The sequence below is a fragment of the Macrotis lagotis genome, chromosome 4 (assembly GCF_037893015.1).
Source record: "Macrotis lagotis isolate mMagLag1 chromosome 4, bilby.v1.9.chrom.fasta, whole genome shotgun sequence".
Taxonomy (NCBI): Eukaryota; Metazoa; Chordata; class Mammalia; order Peramelemorphia; family Peramelidae; genus Macrotis; species Macrotis lagotis.
In genome coordinates, this window is record NC_133661.1 from 193,965,100 (window position 1) to 193,986,291 (window position 21,192).

Sequence of the window (21,192 nt, forward strand, 5' to 3'; positions counted from 1 at the left end):
ATGATATTCATCAATAAGAGAAAGAGAATTAATGAGTATTCTTAAAGCACATAATAATCAGGTTAAAAATGCATAGGGGCGGCTAGGTGACGATAAAGCACCGGCCTTGGAGTCAGGAGTACTTGGGTTCAAATCCGGCCTCAAACACTTACTAATTACCTAGCTGTGTGGCCTTGGGCAAGCCACTTAACTCCATTTGCCTTGAAAAAACCTAAAAAAACCCCAACAACTCCCAAAACCCCCCAAACCCATAGAAACATTTATGGAACAAGTAGCTATCATTTCACTGGTCAATAGACAAGTATACAAGAGTGGATTTTTTTCTAACATGACCAAAAGTGGTTTACCTCCAGGAAATGCCCATGAAACTGTTAAGCTCCAAAAATGAAATCAAAAAGTCACTGATAGGAAACATCCATATGAACTTAGCCAACATCATTTCAACAGCGAAGTATCAAACAAACTGCTGAGACATATGGATTTGTTTGGAAAAACAGAGAGAAAAGGAAATTACAGAAGAGTTACCAGGAAACTATAGAAAACATACAGCCTTTAAAAATTTAGTACCAGCTGAATACCAAGCAAGACATGACCTGCTACCTAAAATTGTGATCAGTTGTTTCCTATCTCTCAAGGACTGAGAGACAACAAATCCCCATATTACAGATAAAGAAAGACTTCAAGATATACTGCAGAAACCAATCTAGAAACTAAGAACTGCAAACATGAGTAATGATCCTAATCACTTAAACACAACATTGTTTCATAAAAGCTTTATAAAAATGTTTTTAATAGGGGTGGAACTAAAATGGCAACAGGAAAAGAGCTTCTCTTAGGTGCTCTCTCTCAAAACATATAAAATAAGGACTGTAACTAAATTTTTGAGAGACAGAACCCACAGAGGGATCCAGTGAGGCAATTCTCCAGCCCAAGGTAACGTGGAAAATAGTGGAAAGGTTCCGCTCCACAGGGTTAGAGGAGCAGCCCACCAGAGTGAAGGAACTTCAGCCTCCTGGAGGCAGATCCAGGGCACCTGGGAGCAGCTCACAGCAGCGAGGGCAGTTTTCTTTCCTAAACTGCAGGGAGCACCAGGCACAGCATAGAAGATCAGCTGGGGAGCCTCTGTCAGAGCAAGCTCGTGAAGCCTAGCCCACGGGGCACTGAGCAAACAGCTTGGTCAAGGCAGCCCAGATCCAGGAATCGAAACAGGCAGAGTGAGCTGGTAAGCAGGAGCCCCCAGGCAACAGAGCCTTGAGTACTCAGCCTAGGTAGGGGAGTGGAGAGAGACTTCCAAAGTCTGTCCTCTATACCTGGAACAGGACTCTGGGGCTCTGACCACATTCAGATCCTGATCACAGTCTAGGGCCCCATAGAACAGCAGGGCCCCCCCCACCTCAGCCCCATGGCAGAGGGGTGCACTTGTGCTCATTCACAGACCAGGAGGGAAGACAGAGCTTCACACACTGAGGTGTTTGCAGGAGGTGGTATTCCAAAAATACTCAAAAGTTCAGGAAGCACCCCAAAACCAGCCTCAGGCAGGGAAAATGAGTAAACAGAGAAAAAAGAGGAACACCATCGAGAAATACATTGTTTATGATCCCAAGAAGACTCAAAATACTCAGTCTTAAGATGAGGAAGTCCAAGTTCCTGCATCTAAAGACTCCAAGAAAAAGAGAAATTGGGCTCAGGCTAAGACAGAGCTAAAAAAAAGATTTTGAAAATCAAGTGGGGGAGACATAAGAAAAACTGGGAAAAGAAATAAGAGAGATGCAGGAAAAAACATGAAAATGAAGTCAGCAACTTAGTCAAGGAAATCCAAAAAAAAAATGCTGAAGAAAATAGCATGCTAAAAACCAGCTTAGGTCAAATGGAAAAAACAGTTCAAAAACTTATTGAGGAGAAGAATGCTTTAAAAAGCAGAATTTGCCAGATGGAAAAAGAAATATGAAAGCTCTCTGAGGAAAACACATCCTTCAGACAAAGAATAGAACTCAGGGAGATTGCTGAATTTACCAGAAATCAGGAATCAATACTTCAAAACCAAAAGAATGAAAAATTAGAAGAAAATGTGAAACATCTCATTGAAAAAACAACTGATATGGAAAACAGATTGAAGAAAGATTATTTAAAAATTATTGGAATACCTGAAAGTCATGATCAGGAAAAGAGCCTTGACATCATTTTCAAAGAATTACTACAGGAAAATTGCCCTGATATCCTAGAAGCAGAAGGCAAAATAGAAATGGAGAGAGAATCCACCGATCTCCCCCGGAAAGAGATCCAAAAAAAACAACCCCCAGGAATATTATAGCCAAGTTCCAGAACTACCAAGTCAAAGAGAAAATATTAGAAGCAGCCAGAAGGACACAATTCAAATATCATGGAGCTGCAGTCAGGATCACACAGGACTTAGCAGCAACTACATTAAAGGTTTGTAGGGCTTGGAATACAATATTCCAGAAGGCAAAAGAACTAAGAATGCAACCAAAAAATCAACTACCCAGCAAAACTGAATGTCCTCTTCCAGGGAAAAAGATGGACTTTCAACGAACCAGGTGAATTTCAAATGTTCCTGTTGGAATGGCCAAAGCTGAGAGAAGGTTTTATCTTCAAATACAGGACTCAGGTGAAGCATAGAGATTGAAGGAGAAGGGGAAAATATGAGGGACTTAATGATGGTGAACTGTATATATTGCTGTATAGAAAAATGACACTGATAATACTCATATGAACCTTCTCAATTAACAGAGCAGGTTGAAGGAACTTTTGTAGATGAAGCACAGGAGAAATAAGAAGGGGGGGGATGTGACTGATGGAGGAGAAGATGGACCATGGGGGTAGAGTGGTCAGATATAACACATTTTCTTTTTTACTTCTTGCAAGGGGCTGGGATTGAATGGCCTGTCCAGGACCATAGGGCCAGGTGGATGCTGGGCCTAAGGGGTTGTATGGGGGCTTGGGGGTCTCTTGCCCCCAGAGCCAGGTATCTGTCTGCTGTACCACTCGGCTACCCTACAGCAGAGTCAGAGTGAAAGGAGAGAGAAAATATAGTATATGGTAGTGGGGAAGTACAAATGGAGGGAGCTGAGATCAGCAATGGCAACGGTAGAAAAATATGGAAGTAGCTTTTGTGATGGACTTAAAAAGAATGTGATCCACCTGCGACAGAGCTGGAGGTGTTGGAACAGACTGCAGCACAATTATTATTATTATTATTATTATTATTATTATTATTATTATTATTTGGGGGGTTTGCAGGGCAAACAGGATTTTGTGGCTTGCCTGGGGCCGCACAGCTGGGTGATTGTGGGGTGTCTGAGGCAGGATTTGGACCCAGGTTCTCCTGGCTCCAGGGCTAGTACTCTGTCTGCTGCACCACCTGGCTGCCCCTACTATCATCATCATTATCATTATCATTATTATTATTATTAATATTTTATTTTGGGTCTTTTTGGTTTTTGAGGGGCAATGGGATTGGGATGGCTTGCCCAGGGTCACACAGCTGGGTGACTGTTGGGTGTCTGGGGCTGGATTTTGGCTTGGGTGCTCCTGGCTCCAGGGCTGGTGCTCTGTCCACTGTGCCACCTGACTGCCCCTATTATTATTATTTTTTTAATTTTAATTTTTTTCTCTTTCATTTATTGCTCATGAGGGTCTATATTTTTTGGCAGGAGGGGTATTATGTTTTCTCTTAAACAAGAATATTTTAGTAATATATAAAAAAGCATCATTTGTACAAAAATAAAAAAAAATTTAAATTGTTTTTAATAGACATGGTCACATTAAACTTTTATGATTTTCAAAAATTTTCAAAATGTAGAACCTTAGCCAAGATCAAAATTAGATTTGGGGGGGGGGGGGTGGCTAGGTGGCACAGTGGATAGAGCATCGGCCCTGGAGTCAGGAATACCTGGGTTCAAATCTGGCCTCAGACACTTAATAATTACCTGGCTGTGTGGCCTTGGGCAAGCCACTTAACCCCATTTGCCTTGCAAAAATCTTAAACAAAAAAATACAAAAAAAATTATGTTGGAACAAGATGAAGGATATGTTATTCCCACTGTTGCATCTACTACTGAAGTTAAACTGATAATGCTTTCAATGAAATTAGAGAGGATGAGTACTAGTATTTTTATTCCAGAGTCAACCAGATGGAAAAAGCATTGGGCCTGGAGTCAGTAAGACCTGAGTGCAAATCCAGTCTCTGACAATTTCTAATTGTGTGATCTTTGGGCAAACAGAGGTCACATAATTTTTATTTACCTTAATTCATTGCAGAACCAATGGCAAACCACTCTTGTATTTTTATAAAGAAAACACATAAACAGTAAGGTCCATGGGGTCATGAAGAGTCAGACATTACTGAACAATAAAATTGTTTATGCACCGATTTTGGTCACCTGTGAAAGTCTGTAGAACATTAAGTCATTTGAGTCATATGTGAAACATTAAGCATAAAAGAATATTAGCTAGCTAGTGACTTTTCTCAGGACCTACCTGAAAACTATGAGAATAATAATAATGACAATAGCAATTCATTTGAAAGGACTTTTCTCACAACAGTCTTACAAAATAGTATAATTATAACTAGTTCCATTTTACAAATGAGGAAACTGATGTGCTGACAGGGTGCCTTGACCCCACAATCAAAAATCTACTTAAATTTCTGAGGCAGCATTTAAGCTAAATCTTCTGACTCCAAGTCAAACACACCATCCACTACATCACAAGCTCTTCTGTAAGAACAAAAAGACTTTTATATGCTACATTTTCTTATTCCTTCACTCTGGGTGAATATTTAGATTACTAAGATTTTGAAATTCAGAATATAGCTTACATATTCCAATAAAATGGGATCCAGTCACCTTTAATGCATTTTTATGCAAAGCACTAGGTCTGGCATATATATCTACACAATTAGGAATCAACAAATATTTATTAAATGCCCATGTGAAAAGCACTTGGCAGGCAATGAGGGTACAAAGACAAAAACATAATTATTGATCCAAAGGAATTTACAACTACAAGGGAAATACAGATAAACAGATGTATATGTGCATATGTGTTTAGGTGTGTGTGTATGTGAAGGGTCTAAATTCATCCCAATATGAAATTTGAAATTTCCTTCACTAACACAAATAAACAATTTGTCTATGACACTGAGATATTAGGTAATGTGCCATGGATACTAAAAGCTTTCTTAGTACTTGAAACCAGGCCTAATTACAAAACCAGTCATCAATCCGCCACACCATACTGTTTCCCTAAACTAATATATACATAGCAATTTTTTTCATACTAAGGGAATCAGAAAAATTTCCCTTGGGAGATGGTACACAATCTGAATTATTAAGTAAACTGAGAATTTTAAGACTGAAAGGTGAGGAAGATGGGTATTTTAGGTATAAGAGCCTGTGCAATGGGAGGAGAGGAGATGGAGTACTGAGTTTGGGGAATAGCTAGTCACCCAGTTTGGCTGGACTGAAGAGTAAATGAGAGGAAATAATGTTCAATAAACCTGGGAAGGACAGTTGAAACCAAACTTGAGATAAAACACTGATGCCAAGCTAAAGGGTTTGTACTTTTTCTTATAATTAGAGATTTGTGACTTTCTTGAGGAGAAACACTATCAAATTCATGATTTACAAGGATTATTTTGGTAGCTATGTGGAGGATAGTTTGAAGAAAGGAGCAGCTAGAAGTCAAATGTCTAGTTAGAAAGTTAAATGCAATGCTTTCTGATAAAGTTGTTACTCATTCTCAGACAAAAACAAGTTAATAAAAATGTAGGTATGAATGCCTTAAAAAAGAAAATTCTGACTAAATTTTTAAAGATGTGGATTCTTTCATTAATTATTTGAAACAAATCCTCAGTAAATACTATGTTTTGATTTGGTAACATGAAAATGAATATATTGTAGCTTCATAAATTTCTCAGAATAAGCCTGTAAAATTCTCATGACAATGAATCATTGGTCATAGCTAGGTGATAGCAAGAGCAAAAACATCTCATGCAATGTTACTAAAGAGAAGAAGAAAAAGTGGACCTCAAGCAAGTCACTTAACAACTCTTAGACTCAGTTTTCTCGTATGTAAAATGATAATAGGATCAGGTGACTTCTAACTTCCAGTGTTAACTCTCTGATCTTACATCAACAGTCTGCCATCAATTCAACTTAGCTCAACATAATTAACCAATATTTACTATGAGATATATCTTCTACAAGTCATGGGCTATATCTAAAGTATCATTAACATTAGCCTAAATTTCCCCTAAGTAATCAGGTACCACTTATGTAAAATGGAAGACTGAAAGTTAGGCCTTTCTCCCTAAGACTTCACAAGGCTTTTACTTTTGTCTCACCTTCTAATAAACTTTGAGAATTATTGTGTATTATAAGAATAAAGGAAAAAACATTAAGTGCAGTCAATAATAGTGAATATCAATGACAATGAAGGGTTATATACCTGACAACTAAGTATTCCATTAATGAATGTTCACTGAACTAGAAAAACAGTAACAATGCATTCAATTCAACAGACATTTATTAAGCAACAATAATATACTAGGGAGATAGAAGTTTACAATTTATTAGAAGGAGTATAACAATCCAACACACATTTATTATGTGCTAAGTACAAATAAATATAGTAAAAATTGAATAAGATAAAATAAATAACAAAGGTACAAATGTTACTAATGTAAGATACCAGGAAATAAAGCTCATTTCTTATTGGTGAAAACTCTGTCCACTGGATCTTATACTCTGTCCACTGATAAGAGTGTGGTCTAACTAGTTAAAAACCATACCTTAATATATTTCAATAGTTCATAGAGATCTTCAACCTCATCCCCTTCACATCTGGTGTACATTCTTCCAGTCTCTACACTGGTCCCTCTGATGGTTTGACGATAGAGTGGGAGAGCCATTGCTTCAGCAAAGAGTTCAATGGCCTGATGCCCCACTGTCTGATACATGTAACTATCCAGTTCATCTGATCCCACTGTAGAAAATAAAATAGAAATGTTCAATTAAAGAAAATCAAAAGGAAGTTGGATATGAAAACTTGACAAGGGCACCAAAATACTCAAATATTAACTATTCTAAAATACGAAAATGAAAAAGAATGCTGTATCTTTACATTATGAAATGAAATCTTACATATCAATCTACAATGGCTATTACTACATGAAGTAATGCAAAACAGCTAAAGTGAAAGGCCACCAAGCAACATCTTCATGCAATATCCCTGAGGATAGTATCAATCTTGCTCTGACATTGCCTGCAGGCAGTAGATACATGCAGAACCTCTGGGCTGTTATTTTAGATTTGGCCCCAATATACTGCTATTTGTAGGGCTAGTTATTCATAGGGAAGAAAAAGAAAAAGAGCTACAAGAGACTTTTTGCAAGTGCAGCAATGCAGTTGCAGTGATCTGGATTTTATAGGTATACTCCACTCGTGTTTACTTTCCTCTTTTTTAATCTGTGTCCCTGGGGAAATTTTAAATGCTAGACAAAGCTGGGAGCTTATTACTACAGAGTTCAAGGGGTTAAATTGATTATTCTTTGTTATCAGAATTACATTAGAATGGAAGTGCTCTGAAAATAGGGATCACTTCCTATTCTTTATACTTGTACCCCCCCCAGCACCTAGCACAGTATCTAGCACACAAGATGTACTGAATAATTATTAAGTCAACAAAAACATTCTAGCATTACCTCCTGAGTGCTTCTCTTACCTCCTCAGTATGCATCAAGGAACACTGAGAGTGACTTTCAATTCACCCATGTTCCAACCATCTTTCTTACTGGTTTTTATACACCTGTATACACATGTACACACATCATTAAATATAATGAATGTTCTAACAGGCAATAAACATGTGAGTATATGTGTATATATATGTATATATATATATACACATACATTTTATATAAATGTCTTGAATCTCAAAAGAGTAAATTTATATTCCCTTAAATTATTTTCTCAGTTTAGCTACCTTTTCTAATTCAAATTGATATTGTTTTAATGGATTTTAGATCATGAAAGAATTTTTTTCAAAGTACTAGGAATCAAAGAATCAAAGAGTTAGGAGGAATCCTCGAGATCATCTAAGTCTAATTCCTCTCATCTACCCATTTTACACTTGAGAAAAAAAGACTGAGAGATATATGAATTTCACAAGATATCAATTGACTTGCCTGAGATCATACACCTAGTAAATGAAAAAGTTATGTCTTGTGATTCTCTATCCATTACTCTTACCAAATACCTCATCACTGACATAAAATATCTGGTAGTAATTTTTGAGATTAATATGTATTCCAATAAAAATGTTAGCAATAAAAACTATATATATACATTTTTATTGGAATACATATTAATTACACAGATATACATGATGATTTATCATACCATCACAACTAGTTTAACAAAAAAAATTAAACCAATCTTTATTTAATGTTTACTATTGCAATCACTGAAAGAGGCACTAGGGATTCAAAGATGAAAATCATCATGATCCTTTAAGAGAAAGAACCTATAAGCTATAGAGAAAATAGATACAAGTAAGCAAAAAAATAAGATTGGATATATGGGCAAGAGTGTTCCAGAGAAAGTACTTTACACACACACACACACACACACACACACACACACACACACACACAGAGAGAGAGAAAGAGAGAGAGAGAGAGAGAGAGAGAACGAACTACTTTTTAAAAAATATTTTATTTTCCCCATAATTATATATAAAAACAATTTAACATTTTTTTAAAAATTTGAGTTCTAAGTTCTCTCCCTCCCTTCCCTTTCCCTGAAATGGTAAGCAATTTAATGCAGATTTATAAATGTGTAATTATGAAAATACATTTCCACATAGGTCATATTTTGCAAGAAAACTTGAAAGGAAGGGAGAAAGAAAACAGAAAAGAAGGAAGAAAAGAAGGAAAGGAAAGGAAAAATATTAGCCTTCAGTGCATATTCAGACATCAGTTCTCTCTCTGGAAGCAGATAGCATTTTTCATAATGAGTCCCTTGGGATTGTCTTGGATCATTATATTGCTGAGAATAGACATCATTCACAGTAATTCATTGTACAAAATTGCTGTCACTAAGTGCAATATTCTCTTGGATCTGCTCACTTCACTCTGGATCAGTTCAAATATGTCTTTGAAGGTTTTTCTGAAATCATCTTGCTTGCAATTTCTTCTGGCAAAACAATGTTCCATTACAATCAATCATATACCACAACTTATTCAGTCATTCTTCAATTGATGAGCATATCCTCCATTTTTTTTAGGTTTTTGCAAGGCAAATGGGGTTCAGTGGCTTGCCCAAGGCCACACAGCTAGGTAATTATTAAGTGTCTGAGACCGGATTTGAACCCAGGTACTCCTGACTCCAGGGACGGCGCTTTATCCACTGCGCCACCTAGCCACCCCCCAATTTTCTTTCTTTTTTTGTTTTTTGTAAGGCAGTGGAGTTAAGTGACTTGCCCAAGGTCACATATCCTCAATTTTCAATTCGTGCTCTCTACAAAAAGAGCCACTATAATATTTTAGTACAAATAGGTCCTTTCTCCCTTTTTTTTTAATTCATTTGTGGATAGAGACCTAGTGGTGCTATTGCTGGATCAATGAGTATGCACAGATTTATAATCCTTTGGGGACAGTTCCAAATTGCTCTCCAGAATGGTTGAATCATTAACAACTCTATCAATAATGCATGGGCATTTTCTTACATCCTTTCCAATAGTTACCAATTTCCTTTTCTGTCATCTCAAATTATTTCAATTTGTTACTTGAAAGATCACTTTCTAATGGGGGAAGCAGTGAAGATTTCAAGGACTACAATAGAAAATTGAAGGAAGTTAGTTTTTTGGGGTTTTTTTAGGTTTTTGCAAGGCAAATGGGGTTAAGTGGCTTGCCCAAGGCCGCACAGCTAGGTAATTATTAAGTGTTTGAAACCGGATTTGAACCCAGGTACTCCTGACTCCAGGGCCTACTCTTTATCCACTGCACCACCTAGCCACCCCAGGAAGTTAGTTTTAACAGGCAGCATGAAAGAAATATATTTTAGGCACAGAAAACTGGATAGATGAGAGCACAGGCAAAAAAGAGCAGAACAAAATGGAGAATAGCTAGCTTCCTAAAATACCTGGAATGCAGACTGCATGAAGGGGAGTAATATAAAATATGACTTAAAAATTTTTTTTTGCTGAAATGAACCTCTGAAAGGTCCAAAATGCCAGGATAAAAGATTTGGATTTTAACCTTAATCTACAGTCTATAGACTGATTCACTGTTCAGTGTCCTTTGATATATACATATATATATTTTGCAAATTCAAAAATAATGAAGCATACCTTCTACAAATTAAATATCTTTTATATGTGTGTATACTTTCCCTAAATGTATGCAGAGGATGCTGTAATTAAAAAAACTACAAACTAATTTAAAAGTCTTAGTGAATTTACAGCCGTTTTTCTCTCATTACATATTTTCTTAACCAATGGATACTAATAGTAATCATCATGTCAATGTCAGCAATTTTTTTTTTGTAGTTTTTGCAAGACAATGGGGTTAAATGGCTTGCCCAAGGCCACACTGCTACGTAATTATTAAGTGTCTGAGGCCAGATTTGAACTCAGGTACTCCTGACTCCAGGGCTGGTGCTCTATCTACTACGCCATGTAGCTGCCCCAGCAAATTTTTTATATTAAAAAAGGTCATCATATTGAAAAAGGTTGGAGATCACTTCTATTGACAATTTAACTTTAGGTATATATCTTAATGATTGCATTATGGATTAACAAGTAGATGTTTAAGATGACAGAATTGTTCCTGATGCAATATAAGTAGGTCTAAAAGTGTTTTTAGAAAATGGGAAATGTCACATTAATTCAAGACCGCTGACATAAATTGAAAACTAACTTTCTAAACATATACCATATCTAAATCACATGACAAATTGGCATCAGCCAGAAACTATTCTGAGTGGGTATTCAATAAATATTTGCTGATTTGATTTGACATTCAATGATTTTGAAGATCTATAGAAAAAAGAGAAAAATCTAAAAATGCATCAGTGTATGATGCATCATCTTCAAAAATTGTAACAAATAGCATATATTTGCACACCATGGCAAACGTCTTAAGCATCCACATCCTAAAACAAAGGTGTTAATAATATAATTTTCATTTTTGAAAAATATTAAGCTACTAAAAATGTTTATATTTTTCATTGATCCACCCCAATTATAGCAAAATAATTTCTAGTGTAACACTTAATTTACACTGCACAAGTTTAAATAGTTTACAGATTTTCCACAAAATGTGAAAAAGTCATGCAAAAAGAATTCAGTAATATGGACTCCTGTGACCATCAATATTAATTGAAACCAGCACTATTTGCTAACTTCTTTTTTTCTCACCATCAAATTATATGTGCACAATGAATTGAGTTACAGAAGCATGTCTAACATGGTTTTATAGTTTCTATTGGGGATTTTAAAAAATTAATCTTGATTAGAAGTACATAAACTAGAAGTCCAAAATAATCAAAGACTTAAAGAAAACAAAATTAGCTTCTTATTCTCTTTTGCAAGATTTATATTTGAATTTTTATTTGTAAAAAGTCTGAGTACACAACAATAAGCCTACAAATTTAATTGTCTTCTCTCGATTCAATAGAAAGGCAAAACAAAATAAAAATGTGGGAAAGAATTTAGATTTTATGCTTAGTTAATAAATCCATCAAGTTAAGCTCTAGATTTCTACCTTATTATAAATTCCTTACCCTGTAATTCATTCTAAATGGAAGAACAGGATGTATTCAACCCTACTTTACATGACACCTAAAAATATACTTACCTTTTAAGACAGAGCAGGATAAATTCATATAAAGAAATCTGAGGTTTTGGGGGGTGGGGGGGCACAGTGGGTGGAATCTAGTTGTGAATATAATAGTTTTGGTTTTTTTTAACTTGGTAAAAAACTCAATTTCTTTTAATGTTTCATCTAGTTCCTGACTATGGTGTTACTTTATTAACTGAGGCTTTGAAGACAATAGTTAGTAAGAGATCAAATAAAAACGAAAAGGCTCTGCTGTTGCCTGGAGCACCTCAATTAACTTGCCACAAAATGTCCAACCACACACTTAACAGGATTGTTTTATGAATGCTATGACAAGAGTCCGCATTACTGAAAGGAATTAAAGTCATTTCCATACTAACTCTTGAGGACTGAACTACATGAATTCACTTCAATTACTCTGATTCTGCGGTCTTCTCTACACCTTACTCTATGAAAAACCTATTAGGGAAGAAAGAAGCTAAAGTCAATCATTTATTCACTGTATCTTTTATTCACTGACAAACTGTGTCTTCTTTCTTATCTTAAATAAAAAAAAAACAGGTGAATTCTTATCCACACACACATTTTAATCCTACATATGTCTTTAATCCTTTGTTTCAATGTGTATTTGACTTAACAAGTTTTTATCTTGATGCTATTCCAATATTATGTATTCCTTAATTTTTCCCCTTATTTCTTGACAGTTTTTAAAATTAGGTTTTCTACATATTTATTTTCACTCATTCCTTGCATGTTATCCTACATCAAATGTTCCTAAATCATAAGGAATTAAGAGATCATGTATTAGTGACATAATACATATATAATTTTTCCCATGGGGGGGAACATTGATAAGTATCTATATCTTTAAATGATCATCCCTATCTATGATTTGAAAAAATACAATAGCCTGATCTGGCCCTAAATAGCAAGTGGATTTCTTTATGTATTGAACAGTAGAAACAAAAATCTAACTTCTATTTTTAACATATGAATTACAGTAACAATTTTTGTCCATCTGCAGTCAATCGAGGCTTCTTAATTCTACCGCTACAACACGTTTCACATCATCTTCTTTCCACTCATACAACCACCACCCTCATTTAGGTTTTCATTATCTCTCAATAGGCCTAGTACAACAGGTTCCTTTCTAATTGATCTCCTTGCCTCCAACCCTCTCTCTATTCACTATATAGCTACCAAATTAAAGTTACTAAATTACAGGTCTTATCATGTCACTTGCTAGTTCAAGAAGCTTTTAATAGTTTCTTATTAGATCTAGATTAAAATACAAACAGCTCTATTTGATATGTAAATCTTCAGTCCCCAAAGAAAATACTTTGTGTAGCTCTTCTATTAATTTATCTGTTCCATTTTTGTCTTTACAACTGCAACTCCTAATATAGTACCTGGCACATAGTAAACATTTAATTCTTTTGGTGCTCAGTTTTTTTTTCCCCTTTTGTCCCAGTGCTGAATATTTCGTGTAAAATCTGGTCCATACTACAAATTTTAGAAGGGATCAATTATAGTTGCAGCATATATTGGTTTCTTCTTAACTACCCTATAAATGAACCTAAAACAACTAAATGAATAAAATTTGCAGAAAACATGTATTTTTCAACATAACATACTCCCACACTGAAAGAGTTTTTGAATGCTTGCTAAATGAAGAGATGAACCATCTCTCTTCAAAGTCTGAAGGCCTGTCCTGAGAATATGGTAATAATTCCACTCAAGACTCTAGATTGGAGAAGGTAAAGTTCCTAAATTTCTTCTTTGTAGTCTTCTAGGATCTAAAATAATGTAACAAGTCTGGACAGTTGTTGCCCCTAGTCTAATTTCATGTTCCTATATAATATGAGTTATCCCAGAAATCTTAAAGATGTTTTGAGTTCGTAGCAGCACTAAGATTTTTGGAACACCCTGGATTTATATTCAAATAGATATCTGCCCAACGTATAGTTCATTTTTTCCCCTTAGGATAAAGATTGTGCCCATCAAATCTGTTCTGCATAGTCTTCAACATTAATTTAGGATAATTTTAATGATTATTTTTCTGGATAAAATGATGGAAGTTCAAATCTACTATATATCTAATGGTTGTGCCCAATCCATATCTGGCTCCCTAAAGCTATGAGCTTCGTTATATGTGTCTGATTCCTATCACTCTGGCTTTTAAATAATTATTAAAATTTTTTGTTCTATTAAGGTATTTATCAGCTTCCCACTCCCACTTAGCACTGACCATTTAAATACTAAAATGGGTTCAAATAATTCCGTATTATATTCTTGCAAAAAACTTAGTGAAACTAAAAACACAATAGAAATCTAGAATAAACTAGGTGCTAGAAAAAAGACAGCTTTATTAAATATTATTTTTAAACCTAAAAATACTTGTGAATTGCTTCCTCTCACTTCAAGGCAGGCTTGAAGATCAATAACAACAAAATTAAAAAATATTATATTTTTTCCTGGCTTCTTTTGAGTCAGGACCTAAATGTCATCTCTAAATCTAGAGGAGCCAGGGCCTGGAAAAATAGTTATTATCAATTCCCAAAGTCCCCCAGTAGCAATATGTCCTCTCACAATGACACCTCTGCTAAGTCAGCCCTATAGTTAGCTAGCTGTTGTCTACCCTTTTACATAATTTCCAGTACCACCTAAAAAAACAGATATGAGACTAAAAATAGCATTAGACTAAAAAATATCAACCACTGTTCAGTCATTCTAAACACAATTTCAAGATGGTTCATTATTCATTCATTCAGCCATAGGCATTCATTAAGTCTACCACAAGCTAAGCCCTATCTACTATTTATTATGAGAAACAGAAGAGTGCTTAGCTTAGATTCAAAGAACCTGGATTAAAATTCTGGCTTAATTATTTATTAGTTGTGTGTCCTTGGATACATCAATTTATTTTTATGGATTTCCTTTTCCTCTAAATCCAATGATATTAGAAGATACAATTCCTAATCTCAAGGAATCAAACCAAATTCAAAAATTATACATGGCAGAAACTAAAAACATAACTTCTGAGGGAAAAGGGAAAAAAAGAAAAGAGATCATCCAAGAAATAGCATTAATCAAGAAAGCTTCTTTAAAAAAGAGGGCCTTGAATTAAGACTTTAAGTGTCAGATTTAGATTTCAACAGGTGGTGGTAAAGGGATGAAGGAAACTGAAATTTCTACATCAAGAAATGGTGAGAAATGGAGTTAGAGAGATGTTCCTTTTCTCTTTCTATTATATTCTGAATAAGTGAAATTCAAACTACTCAATTTTAGTAAAAAGAAAAAAACAGCCCAGAGATTTTGTTGTTGTTGTACAGAGAAAACTGAAGTAAACAGCTAAAATGAGTTTGGGGACTATCACATTTGCCTATTTGACACCATGCTGAAACTGCACATAAAGGATCTATTACATTCCATAGTGTTGGCTAATAAAACAAAATAGTGATTACCATTTAAACCATTTTCTTTCTTTCTTTTTTTTTTTTTTGCAAGGCAATGGGGTTAAGTAGCTTGCCCAAGGCCACACAACTAGGTAATTATTAAGTGTCTGAGGCCGCATTTGAACTCAGGTACTCCTGACTCCAGGGCTGGTGCTCTATCCACTGCTCCGCCTAGCTGCCCCCTAAACCATTTTCAAAAGAGACACACACACACACACACACACACACACACACACACAGACAAACAAACGGCAGGGGGGGGCATATGCATGCTTGGGAAAAAAATTAATTCCTTTAGGAATAATTTTTAAAAAATAGATCTATACTCTTACCTTTGTTTTTAGCTGGTTTTAGGTTTGCTAAAGCAACAATCTGATGCCCAGCAGCAACACATTGCATCATATTATAGCAGCTGTCCTTCCCACCACTGAGAAGGGAAAAAAAAAGTAATAGTTATATAACAGAATTACTTCAAGTCTAAAACTAAGTATATCATAAGTAGTTTAGTTTTTTAGAGAATGTTTCTGAATTAGAATGCATTAAAAAAAAAAGAACACTATGCAATTTCCAAATTATATACAACTGAAGTCCTTGAATTTGGATGATTAAAGCTGATACATTCAAATGAAATAATTTGCCATTATTAATTTCTAAAAAGAACACAGAACTTCAGATTCTAAACTAAATCTGGCTGTATTATTTATGTCAGTGGTCTTATTTGGTGTCTTGATTTTTTAAAATTTTACCTATTTATCCTTAAGTAAAATTTACCTTGAAAAGTTAAAAAACTAAAATAGTCAAAACCCAGAAAATCATCTTACTTTTTATCTCACTACTGTAATATCTAACAACTGACAGCCATAAAGGATTAAAGAATTGAGTAAAATACTAGATGCCCCAAAGTTTTGGTGCAGTGTTAAGCTATTAAATTTTAAATATAAAAACACCCTGTATTTGAGAACTAGCAAAAGACAATGTTAATTTAATTGATGATCTATAAAGATGAAAAGCTAAATACTATCATCAGCTAGATTAGTGACTAGACAATTAGATTAATGACTATAGTCCTAAAAGACAGAAAGCCTTGAGTTCAGATCTGATACTAGCAATGTAGAGAAAATCAGCAAGTCATTCTACCTCAATAAGCCTGGATTTCCTTAGCTATAAAATGAGGATAATCTTATCAGTAGTGCCTACTTCATTTGGCAATAATAAGGCTAAAGGGAATTGTGTCTATAAAGCACTCTCCAAACTTTAAAGAACTATATATTTGTCAATTATTATTGCTAATGTTTCTATTTCCAAAGTACTAAAGAGCAGGCAAGATCTATTGCCCTGATAATATAGTATATGGCCTTTATTCATTTCAGTACCAATTCCAACTCTGTCTCCTCCCATAATCAAAGACAAATTACTGTTCCCAAGTAATGGGGCAGGCAACAAATGGTATGGAGTGGCAATCTAAAGTTAGGAGTGGGGGGGGGGGGGAGGCATTTTTCCATCTTCCGCTATACTGACCTATTCTGCTCACCATTATTCTCTCTCATACTTCTTTTTTCCTTCATTTTCTCCTTTTCATCCTACCCCCCCATTCTCATTAGTGAGAATGCTTGACTCTATAGATTAGAAGTTATATAAAAAGAATCAGAACCTACCCGTATATAAATCCTTGTTGCAAAACATCATGATCTTTGTATGTATGTTTTAATTATCAAAGTCAATCAGAAAGACTAATACTGGAACAATTCAATTAGCTTTCCACTTTTGAACAACTATAATCAATCAGTCAATAAACATTTATTAAGTACAAGGCATTATGCTAGGGTACTGGCAGATATTACTAAGCACTGCTAATTTAGCAGCAAAGGGCATTTCATTATGAAATAAAACTATATTCTGGAAAAAAGAGATAGCAACCTTTTGTCTATTATCAAAGTGTCAGTACTTCACCTTTAAGTTCCAACTAAATATTTAGTAAAGAAATGCAAGCTCACAATTCATCTGAAATATAGATTTCTTCTTTTATTTTAGTCCAGGGAACAAGGTCTTATTTCACATTGTTTTCTTGTACTCAACAGTTTTACTATACAAGTGTCTGAAGCATATTTTCTAATAGTACTATAATATTCACTGAGCACTCATATCAAAATGTAACAAAATACTTAGAATATAAAATATAAATTTTTACTAAAATACATTCAAAATGCAAATTTCTTATAGAAGCTATATATGTCATGTGTATTATCTTTAATATCAATTATTGGTTTGTATTTAAAGTGTATTATATGTGGTAATCACTGTACTTTCATGTATGTGCCCCATAATGATGTTATTTTACCAATATTCAGGGCAAAATTTCATTTTAAATGAAATTACTTTGCATTATATTTCCAGAATAATATTTTGTTTGATTTTACCTGCTAAGTAATAGTTTAAGGATAAAACAATATCTAGATATGGTTTCAGAATAGTTCTCTAGTTTATCAGGGATTAAAAATAATAAAATGTGTTTGTATAACATCATCTTATCATGGAAAAAAAGCAATAATTTAAATACCATAACCTAAAGGCAAATCTTTATTAAAACATAGTTTCAAATACCCATATGGAATCTAGTCAAGTGGAGAGAAAATCTGAATTCCAGGTTTAAAGAGATCAGATCAAACTAGAAACAATGTTTCATTACCAGAATTTTAAAGTAAATCAGTGTCATCTCAATAGACTTGAATTTAAATATTATTGTTATAATTTGTTACAAAGCAAAAAGCCATAAAGTTACAAAAAGAACATTGAAATTAAAAACTAAGAAAAAAATGAGATAAAACAATTAAAATATTGGCAGAGCAATAGTGTAATTAGTTCGCATTCTGGTCACAGAACTTTAGCTTCTTGAAGTTTCCTTTACATTTTTGGTTATATGCTTAGACAGCAAATAAACCAATTGAATCACATTTTAGAATTTTTAAGATGTGATACCGAATAACTGTATTTAAAAGTTACTACATAAAATGTTAAGCCATAGTGGAACACTGGAATGGAAGGGACTGATAGTCTTTAATCTTCATACTATATAATCACCAAGCAAAAACTTATGTCTTATTTGGAAAAAAGCTAAACTAATACAATGGCATAAACCTCAATTGTGGGTAATAGTTTAAGATAAAAATCTCCAAAAGTGTCATTGTGATAAGCAAAAAGTATTTGGATAATCAAAGGACTAGATGGTCAATTTATGACAAGTTTAAATAGACTTTCAATAAAATTTCTCATTTTTTGTATGATCATAAAAACTGAAGAGCTGAAAGTCTACAACGGTTGTCTGCTTCCTCCTTTGGCCTTTTAACTAATTTAATAATAACTGAGACAAAGTTTTTTGTTTGGTTTTGGTTTTTGCAAGGCAATGGGATTAAGTGGCTTGCCCAAGGCCACACAGTTAGGCAATTAAGTGTCTGAGGCTGGATTTGAACTCAGGTACTCCTGACTCCAGGGGGTGCTCTATCCACTGCACCACCTAGCCACCCCATCTTATACTTTCAGGGTTATTTCGGTCACTCTTTTTTAGGCTTTCATTAGGCTAAAATTGGAATTCATTAGGCTAAAATCTTTTGCAGAATCTTCTTAAATCATTTTTCTGGCTTTCCCATTGAGATAAATCTAAGCAAATGGTTATCCCTACTTTTATTAAGTACTCAGTATATTATGCTCTATTTCAAGTTACAAATTAAAGAAATCAAAAGGGCTTAGGATAGAAAAGTGATAGAAAAAAATCTGAGTTCTGTAGTCCTACCCTACATTTAAAGAGGAAACTGAGGCAAAGGGAGGTTAAGACTTGCAGACTCATCAGGTCTGCAGAGATTTGAATGTGGAAATGTATTCTGATGCAAAGCCCAAGGCTCTTTCGACTTTACCATTATTCCTAGTTGAAGATATTAGTTCAGTTTTCTACTTCAACCTCTACAAAATTTCTAAGACTTTTTTGGTATAATGGTACTGGGTGAGCTGTATGAGTCTAAATTTCCTATTAATACTGGAATCAACAGGTCTAAGACTATTTAGTGGAAATGACTTTTTTATTAATTAGCTTTTGCTCGCCTACCATTGTAGCTAATGTTTATATTGAGCTTCATATGTGTCAAGTGCTAATTTACAATGATGACATCATGACAACCCTGGGTGTTCTTATCTCCGTTTTACAGGCGAGGAAACTGAGGCAAACATTAGTTAAATGACTTGCCCGGGGTGACCACACCGTCCCAATCCCTTGGCCTCTCTGCTTGGCACTACCTGGCTGCCCCTACTGAGGAGGAGGAGGGCAGGGGGAAGGGATGCCCGAGCCAGGGAGAGGCGGGCACGGAGAAGGCGCAGCGGCCAGGGGCGCGGCGAGAGCTGGCTCCAAGGCTCCGCCCCTTCCGGTCGCCGGGAAAGCCCCCAACTCCGGCCTCAGATGCCGGCGCTAAAACCCGGTCTCGGGATGGGCAGACACCGGGCTCCGGGGCGGCGGCGGCGGCGGCCTCTTTCTCCCCCCACCACTAGCAAGATGGAGGAAGGCCGCGGCGGAGGCCGTGTTACCTGATCAGAGCCGCGACCCTCATGTCGGGGTCCCCAGAGTGCGCGCGGGTCACGTGCGGGTAGGGGGAAGGTTGGAAACTCGCGCCGTCTGCGCCGCTGCTTCCGCTTTGGGGGAGGGGGCCTTGTCTCCCAACTTCGAGGCTAGGACCCGATGCTGTAGCGCCCCTGGCACCGCCTGCTCAAAAACCGCGGCGACCACCGCGTCCCTGCGGGGCGCGCCTGCTGGCCGGGTCTTCCGGGACACCGTGAAGAAAGATTTAGGCTCGTTATCGCCGAAGCTGGCGTCCTCCGTCCTGCAAGATGATAGTATTTTTTTTTTCTTCAGGCGCTGTGTGGACGCCTAAATGAGGGCATTGAAGCTCCCCAAGAAAGAGACAAGTCTGTGAAATTAGAGGCTGTCAAACCCCGTAGGAGAAAGTTGTGTCAAACCCCTGGGTTGACTTTATTTTTTTTTAATTTTCTTTTAGCATCGCAATCTAAACATAGGTAGAAATAGTTCCTCCTCCATTTCACTGCACTTCTTTCCCTTTAAGTCTCCCGTGTCTTGCTTTTCTCCCTCCCCCCCCCCAAAAAAAAGTCTGGAACTAATTGCTACAGTGCCCCTCCCCCATTCATTACAATATTTATGAATAAGGAGGCAGAGAGATTAATAGACTCTTAGATTTAGAGAGGGTTGAGAACTGAAGCTGTCTAATCCAGCTCCTTCATTTTACCGGCAGCTATTATTTACTAATCTACTACTTGTCAAGCACTTTGGGGAAATACTTTGGGGATATGAAGAAAGGCAAAACAAAATAAACAGCCCCTGCTCTGGAGGAGGTCTCAGTTTAATGGGGAAAGCAGCACGCAAACAACTATGTCCAAACTAGACAAACTCTGTGTGTGTGTGTGTGTGTGTGTGTGTGTGTGAAAATGTACAAAAACACTTATGGCATACTTTTTAAAGTTTAAACTGCATTATTAACCTTTTCTCCACCTTTTTTTTGTGGGGGGGGTGGAGAAAAACTCTGGAGACAAACCACAAAATAAGCTCTGATTTGTATATTTTGCCACAGCGAAAATTTAACAATCAGCTCTCTCCTTCCTTCCTTCCTTTCCTCCTTCTGATTGGAGGACTTCTCCCAGAACTTCTTATTATGGGCACACAGTATTTGTATTTCCAGTATATAGCATTGGCCTGGCACATAATAATTGCTTTATTAATTCTTGCTGATCATCGGACTATTTTCCACCCCACCACCCCTACTCTAGTATTCTCTCTCTCTCTCTCTCTCTCTCTCTCTCTCTCTCTCTCTCTCTCTCTCTCTC

The 21,192-nt window shown here is 35.9% G+C and overlaps 1 protein-coding gene across 7 annotated transcripts in view; it reads right to left on the reverse strand.

Moving 5' to 3' along the window:
- DPH6 (diphthamine biosynthesis 6) overlaps positions 1–20,011 on the reverse strand; it is a 505,514-nt gene extending 485,503 nt beyond the window's left edge. For 3 of the 7 annotated variants that reach the window (XM_074235049.1, XM_074235048.1, XM_074235054.1), the window contains exons 1-3: positions 19,885–20,010; positions 15,648–15,742; positions 6,812–7,005 (exon numbers count right to left, since the gene is read on the reverse strand). In XM_074235049.1, the coding sequence (XP_074091150.1) occupies positions 6,812–7,005; positions 15,648–15,742; positions 19,885–19,907 (312 nt within the window). In that variant the 5' untranslated portion in view covers positions 19,908–20,010. Of the gene's footprint in view, positions 1–6,811; positions 7,006–15,647; positions 15,743–19,884 lie in introns of all 7 variants that reach the window. The other 4 variants (XM_074235051.1, XM_074235053.1, XM_074235050.1 and 1 more) reach the window with 3 other exon arrangements.
- Positions 20,012–21,192: the final 1,181 nt, after the last annotated feature.